Below are 14,163 nucleotides of genomic sequence, written 5' to 3'. Positions count from 1 at the left end.
ATACATATCCTTTTTGGTAATTTAATTACACAAAAGCACTTTTAATTTTACACAACCAAACCGTTTAATGGTTCAAAAGTACTTTTTTAATTGACAACCAAACACCCAATGACTTTTTGTCCAAAAACTCTATTGGTATAAGCTCTATTTAATAAGTTGTACCAAACGGAGTCTAAACGAGAAATACCTAAAAACAATTAAGGAAGTATTGTCAGTAATCCCTTTTTAGAGACAATACTTTGAAAAAAGTTAAAATCTTTCATATATTAATAATCAAAGAAATTATATTATGTAATGTTTAAATGAAGTAACCATACATGTGCTTTCTCTCACGACTTATTGGAGAGTACCAGGAGTGGGGAACCAGTAAAGTACCAAATTGATTCCTATAGCTATAATATGAGAATTAATATTACTTCATGAACCCATGATGCATGCATTTTAGTTTATTCATGCCCATATTTGTATTTCTAATCAATTTTCGGGCACTATTGATTGCTCTCACGTAAACTTGGAGGCAAAGTTAGTATCAATTTTGTGCCTGTGTATTTATGGTTTCATCAGATTCACGCAAAGCCCTGTAATTGCATGGGCCATGCAGCATGTGGATGTCTCATGTAGTCATGTGGATGCATGTGCATTTGTTCTCTTATCAATTCCCCACAACGCAACTTCAATTTTGGTTTAAAGACTCAAGCCAGGTCGCCTCAACAATCAAATGAATTGGATGCAGAAGCAAGTGGATTGAGTACTGTAAATAGATCACAAAATGACTTTCAAAAAGAAGAAGAGGGGAAAAAATTACAATAGCTGAATATATATGAGAACAATTATCAATTCAAATGTTTTATGTTTTTTTTTTAAAGGAAAAACGACATCCATATTTTTTAATACTTTACGATCTTTATTATATTAAATAATAAATAAAAACATAATATTAAAAGAAATATATAAAAATTTAAATTATTTTCAATATTATGTAAAATAATTTTAATACTATTGATATATGAGATATATTTATTAATTGTAAAATCTATTTAACACAAAGATTTATTTAAAATTTTTATAGTGAATACAAATATATTACTAAAATAATTATAATAATTTGTATTTTAAATATTATTTTCTATATTAAAAATATATATTTGTATTTGTATATATATTAAATAATTCTACTATTATTAGTCTACTAGAAAAATTAAATTATTTAAATTATATTGGTATTTATTAAAAAAATTAAAATTAAAATTTTTAGTTACTATATATAAAGTATATTATAGTAAAAAAAAAAGTGAGTCTCGATGTATTTTATTTAAAATTTGGGAGTTTCCATGTCATACTCTAGGATTGTGGGCAAAATAGCATTCATACTATAGGATTTGAATTGGAACAATCAGTCAAAAAATTACTTGAAAACCATTCATCAAATTCTTGGGCCATATGTTTACTGTTTATTTTGATATAAATGATTAATCAATAAATGTGAATTTTCAATAAAAAGCTTTGGGTTGGTTCTTTTCTTTGGTGAGAAAAATCAATGCGAAGAAGTGAGAATCCCGAAAAGAAAAAGCTGAAGCAAGGAATTGTGGATGATGTGTTATTTTCTAGCTCAAGTTTAGGATTTAGCAACAGTGTCCAGCCGATAGCCCAAGTTTTTAGTGTCCAGTCATTTTATTGGGCTACACACAAATAATAATGGGCTTCTTAAATTTGGTCTCGGTATTGCCTGAATGGGCTGAGAGATTCCGGGATTCAAAGAATGGAGCTCTTAACCTCCCTTTCGAATTTTATTGGTTGTATCTCTAAATTCTTATAATTTTCTCTAAAGAAAAGAATTAAAATTAGAATTATAAATGTAAATTATGAAATGGATTGGTTGTACATTTTGTTTTTAGAAGACTAATTTATCTATGTGTTTAATTGCATTTCCGTTCAAAACAAAAAATGAATTAATTTGACTTTGGTTATTTAGGTAATTTCAATTAAAAAGGAACAATTTTATGTGAAATTTTGAGGGTTATCAAAAAGCCTACCGGGGATTTAAACGATCATACGGTTATAGACGTTCAATGAATATTGAATCCATTGCAAAGGCAAAGGCCACAACCGGTTTAATTAAAAGAATTTTAGTTTAATATATGTGATGCTTATTCGCAATAAGAAAAAATATCTTAAGCTGCTTATGTACATAGACACATTACATGACAAAATGTAGTGGCCATTGGTCATATAACATTGAGCGAATTCACGTACACAACAAGCCTAATATTCGTTCATTAGAAGCAAGATGACCTATTAAAATTAACTTTGGAGCATTATGTTCTCTCTTTTCCCTTTATTCTTTTGTTTTTGTTTGTTTTTTTTTTTCATGAAAACTCTTAAACTTTTTCAATTTTTTAATTGCAATATTCTTCTAGATCATAGTGATTGTTATCAATATTGCTATGGATTGAAAAAAAAAGTATTTAATTAATAAGTGGTTAGAGTATTTTATTTTTGAAAAGAAAATCAATCAACATCTTTAAAGTTGATCGAAGATCTTTTTCCTTTCTCTCTCTAATTGACCATGCAAATATTATTCACATGACAAAAATCTATAAGCATCAATTAAAAATTTTTCATATTAAATGCCTTGTCCTAATCAAAGAAGCTCCGACTTATCCTTTTCTTAAGATATTGCACTAGTTAACTTTGATTTGAAAACCTTATAGAATAGGTTATAAAAAGATACTATGAAAATGATTTTGAGTGGATTGCTTAGATCATTAAAAAAAGACTTCATAGTCTCCCTTAATCATTAAAACATGTGAATTCATACATCATTATATGCATTGTTTACATTTTCTTTTGGAAACAATTACCAAAAGTGGAGGTGGGCATATGTTGGTTTGGGTTTGGTTTTAAGTCAATCCAAACCAAATTATAAAAATTTAGATCTAACCCAAACCAACCCATTTGGGTTTGGTTTGAATTTTATGATCAAAATATTTTTTAATTATGATAAATTTAATTATATCAAAATTATAATAATTATTAATTGTTATTAATTACTAAATTAATATTAAAATATGAAAAAATATAGTGGATAAAAAATTATAAAAAATAGATTTTACAATAACTTCATCCTTAAATTAAAGAATACTAAAAAATTAGAATAAATTTCAATCACGAAAATCATTATTTCTCAATAAATAAGAACATAAACTCTAATAATAAACTTCCACATTTGGTTAAAATTATACGATCAGATCATATTATAAAATCAAATCAAATCAAAATTGTAGTCCACCATACATGTCAAGCTAAAAAAATAAAAACGAATTTATAGTCCAGCCTCAAGAAAAATTTGGCTTGAAATTCTCACCTAAAGATAGCCAAAATCTAACCTAAAACAAGATTCCTTCTTACAGCTCTTAGAAATAAATACATAAAACTAATATAAAAAGGAAAGCAATGGAATTAATTTGTTTGGGCTCTGGTTCAGGAGCTTCAATAGTTACACTCTCTACGACCAATTTGTGATCAGATCATACAAGATTTTGGAATTGAAAATAATGAAATTAATTTGTTTTCATTTATTTATTTAAGTTATTTTTCACTGACAAATCACCTTGAATTTTGAAAATTTGTTCATGACTCATGGGTAAACCATACCTAAACTATTATGAAACGGTTTCTTTCATAAAAATTCAAATCTAACTCATTTTTATAATTTACCCAATACAAATCATTTCATTTGATTTGAGTTTGGATAAATTCATGGGTTATATGCACACCCAAACCACTAAAAGAGTAACAATTTCACTAACATTGGAACAAATGAAAAAAAAAAAAAACATATACTCGATACGGTACTCGTACCGGGTGAAGACAATTCTGTAACGGACATCTTAGCCGACATGAGTGCCTCATTTTCTTCTGCTGTTGAAGAATGTACATGACTATATTGTAGTCACATATAGTTATGTTTGACTTTGCCTCATGTCCTAGGTTTTTTAGCCGTATATTTTTTTTAGGACCCACGCTTACCATTCTCTTTTTGGTAGTTCTGGGCCCTCTCTATTGTGGGTCCCAAGTGACCAAAGCATTACGTACAGCTCTCGTTCACACGTGTCAACGATCTATTTATTCATTTGTCTTGTTCAAACCAAGTGCGCAATGAGAACGCACTCTCCCGATGTTCTGTCTCACTTCCGGCTTTCGAATTTGGCACGTGATGAATTTTGAGATGCGATTTTTGCTGTCTCTGTTGACCGACATAAATACTCGTGATTTTTTCTTTTTTTTTTTTAAAAAAAAATTGCTACTCATTTATTTTTAATGAATAGTTTTTGTTGTTTTTTTTTAATTATCCAATTTATTTCAATTGCCGACTCAACAGATGTTGGGCAGCTGCTTCTAGAAAACATGTTGAATCCGAGTTTAATTATTAAGCTGCATTTGAAAAATGCATTGATGCCTTTGGAATTCATCATTTATTTATTTATTTATTTGTTTCGAATCAACTTGTTTTTGAAGAGTAGAATCATATGAAACCAGCCGTTGTATCAAATTATGCGAAAGGTGTTAGTATGGATGCAATTAATTAGCATATTCGAGGCTGCCTTTTAAAGAGATGGTTAAATACTTGACGTTTTAATTGTGTTTGATTTGAACAGACAAGAACATATTCGAAAAAAAAAAAATTACAAATTTCTTATGACCTCTTCATTTTAAAAATATTATTTTGATGCTTTTAAGAGAAATCGTACAAGAAAGCATATGAGAATACATATGAAAGATTAAACATTATTTATAGATGGTTACTGGAGGGTTTAAAAAAAAAACATTTTCTTTCCTAAATTTAATTATATTCATTCATTTTTTTTGGATCATTTAAATCTCTCTATAATATACTAAGTGAATCATGCGTATTCTCAAATGAATAATGTAATTTATCTATTCGGTTTCACAATTTTCATGTTTATTCTGCGCATGAATATTTGTCGTCCTATAATTTGCCGATGGAAATAAAAATGCATTAATTACTTTTATCAAACTGTAATTCATTTAGTTTGGATAAAGATTTCTACTAGATTTACTATAATAATCAAATAACGTTGAAACTTGAAAGCAAAATCTTTTTAAAGGATGCGCACGTATGAATATCAAAATTAAAGTGCAAAGAATGTTGATAAAGTTTTTATTGATAGACATCAATCTATGTGTTAACCCAACTTTAAACAACCAAGCCACTTGTAATTAACTTAAGTGCTTCCCTTTGTACTTCAACCATACAAATTAAAAAAAAAAAAAAAGTGCTTCTAATGAGAACAACTTCTTTTTTAAAAGATTATCTTTTTCTAGATTTTGCAATATCCGCAAAAGAAAATTTTAGTCCCATTTACCTTCCACTTGCATGCATGTCCCATATCCTGTTTTATAATTTGATGATGGCAAAAGAAGAATTCATAAGATTCTCACTTTTGATATGTCTTCTAATTAGCGGTTAAATATAAAGTCATTAAAAAAAAGACATACTTTAATAATACTTGATTATTTGAAAAGGGTTCTTGAATAAAATAGTTCTTTTTCTTTTTTCTTTTTAAAAAAATCTCAAATAAACCCTAATTATATACCATGAAAACACTAGTATGTGTGTGTGTATATTTGGGTCTCTCCACGTAAGTTTAGTAAAAACGATAAAACAATACAAATGTGTTTTGGATTATTTATAAACAATCATAATATTACTAAAGACGACTCCAAAATATTAAATATACCACTAAATTCAATTTTCGCTTTATACTATTATACTACATATTCCGCCCCCCACCCGGGCGGCGGAAACGCTATGACAAATGATATAATCACTTTCTTATTTAAAATTTGTATCTTATGAGAACATTGACGTATTCCTAACCATGTGTATCATGATTAGTTTGTAAATTAATGCCTAAAGCTTTAGCTTTTTCAAATGTTAATACGATTCTTTTCTTTAATTGATTTACACGCTTTTCTTTCATTTTATTCAAGTATATTAAGTTCCATGCATATCTTTTTTGTCATTGTAAAATCTTGACCTTTGAGATATAAGTACAAGTTTAATATATGAAAAAAAAAATTCTTAAATGACACGAAAATGCATTACACGTTAATGAGAAAATTAATCTCTGTCACTTATTAATAAGACAATTAACTCTTATTGTTGAGTCTGATTCATTTTCTAGGAATGACAATGGGATGGGGTGGGAGTAGAGAAGCCTACCTCATTCCCCACTTCATTAAAAGTTTTGTCCCTATTCCCCTCCCTGTTTAGTTGGGTGGGGATGAGAAATTCCCGTGCAGGAAATGATTTCCACATCCCTAACCCATTTCTCACTTATTATTATTTTTATAACAAGTATGAATACTTAATTTTAGTACATAAAAAATTAGAGAGTTAAATAAAATCATCGCCCTATTATAAAGTATTTTAATTATTAAAAAAATCTAAAAATTTGAAATAATATTTTGAATTGATATCCAAATTATAAAATGTTTGGATAAATAATAACTAAAAAAACAAAAAAACTATATAGCATGGTTTCAAATCCTTCTTTGTTGACGGCTTCATCTTCTCTTTATCATATTCATATAGCCTATGATCATAAAGTTTATCATTCTTTTATAAATAAACTAATGTTTTAAGGTTGAATGAGAATTATATTGTAGGGTTTTCTTTTAGTTATATTAAGTTAAAAAAAAGATAATTTATTAATCAATATTATAATTGTAAAAACAAAAATTAGTGAAAAAAAATATTTACATATAATGAAGATTAGGGTGGAGGTGAAGTGAAGAAGAAAAAACCAAATCCTACCCCATTAAGAATCTAAGAATTATTTTTCTCTAATTTTCCACCTCATTTTCTAAACATTATTTAAAATTCACCTCATTTAGGATAAGGCCACATAAAGCTCTAATCCTGTAGATGATTTTATCATTCCTATAATTTTCAAAATTACAATTTATTAATGACCGGCACAAAAATTTTAACATCAGCGTAGATAATTTATAGATTTTTTTTTTAAACTCCAATAAACTTTTTAGTCTTTATTATTAATAAGTTTTTAAAGCTGTTTAAAGATATTGACTCGATCCAGTCCCGGACAATTGATACACATAGACTGACAGTGAGTTTTGAGTACAACACATGTCTCAAGTGTTAGCCGTAATCAGTGTTTCGGCAAGCTCACACTGACCAATTATAATAGCTTGTGACGTGAGCGCTTGCGAGATAAAAATGAGAGAGAGGGAGTGAACGCGTGCGCGCCACGTCAGGTCAAAGGAGTCAAAATAGGACAGAGGTCTCTTTATCTTGTGCCACATACTTGATTAGTGGCATTTCGCTAACATCACTTAGGTTTACGCGCCTAAGGCTCTGAGCTGGCCGAAACTCACGTGTGTTTCGCGTGAGCGTCGTCGGTCAACCCCCGTTGAGCCGTTGGGCTTTAACTGATTTATAATTTTATATTGTTCTGCGTGCTTCAAGGGGCAAATACGACAATACCCATGGGCTACTCCGCCCATCCCCGCGCGTGGTCATCTCTCTCCTCTTTTAAAAACAGTGATTAATTTTAATTTGTTTTAACCAGGATTAGGGATGTTAACTTTTAATCACTTTCTTTAACTATGACCATCCCGAGGCATTCAAGTAAATTCATGTGGGTAACTCGGTATTTATTGAATATATATTGCGAATTAAATTGACGATATATATGAGATTTGATAAAATGAAGCACAATTCTTTTGCCGTGGTAAAATAACTATGAAATTTCATTAACTAAAGAGTACAGTAACTTGTTAAGTAAGACCCACGAACAGTCAAGTCGATCATGACATTGAGTAGCTTGGAAAATGTGGATTCAAGATAATGTTGCAAGTTTTCCTGAACAAGTAAAACAACAATAACTAATCATTTGAAGTCAGATATAAATTTGAGTAATGTTCAAAATAATGCTTTTATACTAAACAGTAAACAATATATAGATATTTAGGGTGTGTTTCGTATCATTTTTTGGCTAACCGTTTTTTGTTTTTTTTGAAAACTTAAAAGTGTAAAACTTGTTTGGTGGATGTATTTTTGAACCATAAACAAAAAATACAAAATAAAAATTTCTTGATTTCCACTTTTTCTTTATAAATGTAGAGAATGCTAAATTGGCGTTTTTTACCTTTTTGTTTTATGCTATTAGGGGTCCCATATTTATAATGCAATAATTACAACAAAAATCTAATAGTTCCCCCGTGTTTGTTACATAAATAGCTTATTTTAATATAGTATATTTGTAATGGAAAAATGCTATGCATATATCAATAAAATAATAAAAAACTATCTTATTAATAAAAAATAAATTTAGCATAATTAATATAAATAAAACTTTAAAATTCTCATAAATCATTTAAATGCAAAATTATTTTCTTTAAAAACTTAGGTAATTTACAAAATCAATGGATAATATTTTTCTTAAATTTTATCTAAATTTTTATTTTGAAAACGTATTAAAATTAAGTACATATATTTTTATAATGTAATTATCAAAATATAACTTTTAAAAAAATATACGCCAAATGAATTTTATTATTTTTTCAGAAAAACTGGCAAACACATTTTTACAATTATCATTTTCAGACATTAGTTTAAAAACGAGTTACGAAACATGTTTTTATTTTTATCAAAAGCCAATCATTCTTGTTCTACAAAACTAAATAAAAAACACTATATATAAAAACAATACCAAACACACCCTTACAATCTGAAATGGATGAGAATATGAATTTATACACTTTATAATTAAGCCTAGAAGTCTATTAAACATTACTCAGGAAATTATGCGTACCAAGAGGTGGCATCTCTACCCTAATATATGAGAAGATATACCTACCTCTACACTTTATGATTCAATCAACAAATCTATTGACTATAGCTTACAATTTGTGCTTACTAACAGGTGAGATCTTTGCTTCAACATATGACAATATATATCTATTTTTATCTACCCCAATAGACGGGCAATGGTAGACCTATGCCTGGAGCAAACCGAGTTTACATCCTTTTTGTTTTTATAATTCTTCAAATAATAACAAAATTTTAATTTTATTTTCAAGTATGTCCCAAATTCAACTTAATTTTTTTCAATTATATTTAGAGACTTAGTTGATAAAATAATTAAATTATATATTTATTGAATAAACAAAAATCATTAGGGGCTACTACCAGGCTAGGATGTTATTATTGCCTTAACTTATTATAAACAATGTAATGGTTTGGTCTAACTTAAAAAAAAGAAAGAAAGTTAGCCAATATATTATAACATCATTAATATTATAAAGTTACAAAACAATATAGTAAGAATTAATATCATTTTCATAATTTATTAGTTTATTTCCTTCACTATTACATATACTTGTTCTTTTCTTCTTAGTAAGTTCAATTATTCAAGTATTTTACATTCTCTATCACTAAAATAAAAATGTGTTCATAAATGATCTTCTTAGCATACAATTTTAATGATTTCTATTATAAGCTTATTGCTGCATTTTTTTATTTTTTATTTTATTTTCTTTACTAAATATATGTATTAAGATTTTTGATATTTTGTTGCTTGATATATATATTATTTTACTCTTTTATATGGATAGACATTCACACGAATAGTTACAATAAATTTATAAATTAGCATAGAATAATAAAAAGTGTTGAGTCCACCCATATATATGAGAATGTATATCTACTTTTACTGACAAATATTAGAGAGAAAATTAAATAAATCCCTAAACAAAGACTCGAACCAAAATAAGAGCTTGGATTCACCACTCAGCCGGAGACTAAAGAGGAGACTAAACAGTATATCCAAAGGAAAAATATATTTCCAGTTAGGAGCAACCAACCCATCTTGAAAAATAACTGAAAATATTAGAAGAGAGCAGAATAAAAAAAAGGAAAAATAGTCAAATATAATAAATTTTGAAGCTTACTTTGACTTGAATTCAACACCCTCGCTAGGCGCGTGAAAGAAAATTTGCCACGAGGCCCAAACACCAAGACGGAAACAGCAAAGAATGTTCTACTAATACTCAGACCGCCTGGTCGGCGTGGACATCCGTTATAACGACGCGGACCAGCTCCGTCTGACTGGGAGTACAACACAGACCACCTACAGGCCAGTAACCGCTCGTTTCACCGTTACCGTTACTTTCGGTACATAACCTCCGTCAACTCCCGCTCCTCTATAAATAGCGCCCGCTCGAACGCGGATTCTTTCGATTCGCATAAACTGTCAAAACCAAAACACCGAGCTGAAAAAACGCAGAACACAGAAGCTACTGTTTCTTCCTTAGAAATATTCACAGGTAAGTTATAATTTCATTAAACAAGAACATTTTATTCATTTTTTTTATTATTTATTTTTGTTCTTTTGTATTTCATTGAAATAGTTTGGGCGCTGTACACTGAAGCTTGATGATTTTTTTTTTTAATTGTGGAAATTGATTAGTCATTTTGACTAGAAATGTTTTGAATAATTTTTTTTCCTGAAATGAGAGCTATGATTCTTAATTGTTTTGCCTGGAAATTACTGTTGATGGTTTTGTTTAGAGCTTGCTTTATTGGAATTATTTCTGCTAATGTTGATTTCGCCAACGAAAAGATTATTAATTAGTTTTAATGTGGGAGCTGTTAATTATTTGCCAAGAAATTGTTAATTTATTTTTTTGTTGCCGGAAATGATGGGAATATATTCTGTTGTTCAATCTACCTGTAACTGTTTGTTTTGAATTCTCCTCCAAGAAATGGTAGTCAGGTAACTGTCTAGATGTGAACGCAGTAATTAGTAAGTTGATAGGAGTAATTTTGATCTATGCTATATGGTTTGATAATTGATTATTGGTTTTTTTTTTTAAATCAAGCTTCTTGTGTGACCCTAAGCTTATACCTCAATATTATTTTCTATTCATCTGTTTTGCTCTGCGTCTATGTCGTGTTCTTTTATGCTTTAGCTCTTGCATTTTTAAGTGCTGAATGTGCTGTACATATTATCTGAGCAGCTAGTGAACTTTATGACAAATTATACTTTGGGAAAATGGATATGGGGAGCTTACATGTCCATTTGAATGTGTTACCAGGTTAATTTTTGAAGTCCATAGTTTGAGTTATTTGTGGTGGAATTGTAAAGTTGATTGCAGTTGTTGACCAAAGAAGGTCTAGTTGATTTGTATCTGAGGCAGAGATATTATTTCCGGATAGACAAGAGCTGATGCTAAAACCATAATATGGACTCTCGCCAGATTATTGGATGTGGTGTAACTAGTGCAGGCATTTCTTACTCGTCTTCTTGTCCTACTGTGCCTTCAATTCCCAATAGGTTGTTTGGGCCTCTGAAATTTGACGTTGGAAACTCGCCTAACTCACCTTTTTCAAATCAGTTTGAGTGTGATACCATCACTTCATTGAGTGATAGCCAGGAGCAGCACAGCCCCTCGGACAATCCTTCTGGGCTCAGCCCCTCTTGCGATTCCTCACTGGAGTCCAACAGTTATTTTCATCAGTTAAGCCCTGCTGTGGACAGTCTAATTCTCTTTTCTGGTGGGACTTCATATCTGCAGAATGCAAATAGTAGCCAGAAAATAAAACACGTTTTGCAGGAGTTAGAGACTGTACTAATGGGGCCTGATGAAGAAGAAGCAGCAAAACCAAATACTTCTTATGGGGGAAGTAGTAAGCCGCAAGCACCTGGCCACAGACCTAGGTCTTGGAGCCAAGAACACCATGGTTCACATGTGATTCAGCCTCAGCCGTCCTTCATTTCTAGGTATAGGCAGTCAGCTGAAGGTGCTCAAATTGAGAACAGTCAGATGGCAATTGGGGAATCATCTCTGCAGGGCTTTCCATCAGGCAATCTGAAGCAGTTATTAATTGCATGCGCTAAAGCTCTCTCTGAAAACAATATTAATGATTTTGATAAGTTGATTGAAAAGGCTAGAGGTGCTGTGTCTGTAGGTGGAGAACCAATCCAGCGTCTTGGGGCTTACATGGTGGAAGCGTTGGTAGCTAGAAAAGAGAAATCAGGTTCTAACATATACCGTGCTCTGCGATGTAGGGAGCCAGAAAGCAAGGATTTACTTTCTTACATGCATATCCTTTATGAAATCTGCCCCTACTTGAAGTTTGGTTACATGGCAGCCAACGGTGCCATTGCTGAAGCATGCAAAACTGAGGATTGCATACATATCATCGACTTCCAAATAGCTCAGGGTACACAATGGATGACTTTATTACAGGCACTTGCAGCAAAACCATCTGGGGCTCCTCGTGTTCGGATAACAGGAATTGATGATCCTGTTTCTAAATATGCCCGTGGTGATGGGTTGGAGGCTGTTGGGAGACGTTTGGCAGCAATATCTCAGAAATTCAATATCCTTGTTGAGTTTAATCCAATACCTGTTTTTGCTCCAGATGTAACACTAGATATGCTTGGTGTCAGGCCTGGTGAAGCTCTGGCTGTGAACTTTCCTCTGCAACTCCACCACACCCCAGATGAAAGTGTAGATTTGAACAATCCAAGGGATGGGCTTCTGAGGATGATAAAGTCACTGAATCCCAAGGTTGTCACTCTGGTAGAACAAGAATCAAACACAAATACTGCCGCATTCCTCCCCAGGTTTGTTGAAACTCTGAACTGCTACTTGGCAATGTTTGAGTCGATTGATGTGACCATGCCAAGGGACCAAAAGGAGCGAATTAATGTAGAGCAGCATTGTTTGGCGAGGGATATAGTGAATGTTATCGCGTGTGAGGGAAGGGAGAGGGTGGAGCGACATGAGCTCCTTGGCAAGTGGAGGTCCAGGTTTACTATGGCAGGATTTCGGCAACGTCCATTAAGCTCATATGTTAACTCAGTGATTAGGAACTTGCTGAGGTGTTACTCAGAGCATTATACACTTGTGGAGACAGATGGAGCAATGTTGTTGGGCTGGAAAGATAGGGCTCTGGTATCTGCTTCTGCTTGGCACTGAGTAGGGATATAGAGGTGGGTACAGAAGAATAAAATCTTTTATAGATTGTAGATGATGAGCTAGTGGATGATTACTGTTACCATCGGATGTGTCGTAAGATGTCACATATCATTGTTATGTAATCCGATGGCTGTTATTTGCATTAGGGCTGTTCGCCATTGTTCTTTTATACTGTTTACTTTGCCAATAATTTCATTATACATTGATTCTTTCTGTCTCCATTTGATCACACTGCCTCTATGTAGCATTCTCTGTAGAAATCCCTATACATTGCATCCATTTAAGTTTGGGTACTCTGGGATGCTGATGCATAGCAATAACCAAGGATTGATAACATCCATTTTCTTCAAATGTTTATTTGAACATTTAGTTAGTTATTCATTGTCATCTACTGATTGATGTGATTCGATGTTGAATGGAATCTGCATATTTTGTTACTCCATTGGATAGTTTTAAATGTTCAATATTTAATGGTGCAGAACCGAAATATGGAGTTGATGCTTCTTTTATTTTTACTGGAATAGATAACATCAATGGAGTTGGAATTCAGTGCAGCTTTGTGGTTTATAATATTGTGATTGGCACTTGCTATGAACGCCCGCTTGACCAAAACTGTAGAAAAGACGAGCATAGTTGTGTCTCATCTAAATTAAATTGGAAAGATTCAAAGGATGTGATTAGTGTTAAGTACCTACTAAAATTATTAAAGCTTGACTCTAGGAGAAGTAACTCAAAATGTTAGGCATGGTGGTTTCGGGCAATTTGTTACAAGAGCTTATAATTTTATTACGAAATTTTTACTTGGTTAAATTATTATTTTTTATGTCATATATACAAAGTAATTAACTCGTGGATTCGTGGGGTTTCAATTTTCACATATATTATTGATGTGTAGACTCCCCGAATGTGTTTTCCCCGTTTATCCCGAACGGCAATTGGCACGTTGGAAAGTGGAAACAAAGCCAATTGTGGGCTACGGCATGGTAACGAGCCTCATTTAGACATTTTAACCTTTATTTGTGGTACCATGGAGCATGTTTAGATTATTTTAGATTCTTAAATAACTGATTATTATTTGACGAGTAATATTAGGTATTTTAATCTCAATCGATGTGATATTTATTCATT

At 31.2% G+C, this 14,163-nt stretch overlaps 1 protein-coding gene across 1 annotated transcript; it reads left to right on the top strand.

Moving 5' to 3' along the window:
* Positions 1-10,143: 10,143 nt before the first annotated feature.
* On the top strand, positions 10,144-13,264 carry LOC18054580 (chitin-inducible gibberellin-responsive protein 1). The gene is made up of 2 exons (XM_006452065.2): positions 10,144-10,374; positions 11,146-13,264. Exon 2 carries the CDS (start codon positions 11,293-11,295, stop codon positions 13,033-13,035), a length of 1,743 nt encoding a protein of 580 aa, XP_006452128.1. The 5' UTR covers positions 10,144-10,374; positions 11,146-11,292; the 3' UTR covers positions 13,036-13,264.
* Positions 13,265-14,163: the final 899 nt, after the last annotated feature.

Source organism: Citrus clementina, unplaced genomic scaffold (assembly GCF_000493195.1).
Source record: "Citrus clementina cultivar Clemenules unplaced genomic scaffold, Citrus_clementina_v1.0 scaffold_1, whole genome shotgun sequence".
NCBI classification, from domain to species: domain Eukaryota; kingdom Viridiplantae; phylum Streptophyta; class Magnoliopsida; order Sapindales; family Rutaceae; genus Citrus; species Citrus x clementina.
This window is presented reverse-complemented; position numbering and strand designations above follow the sequence as displayed.

Excerpts from the sequence above, each read along its gene's own strand:
- LOC18054580 (XM_006452065.2), top strand. The coding sequence starts at position 11,293 with ATGGACTCTCGCCAGATTATTGGATGTGGTGTAACTAGTGCAGGCATT.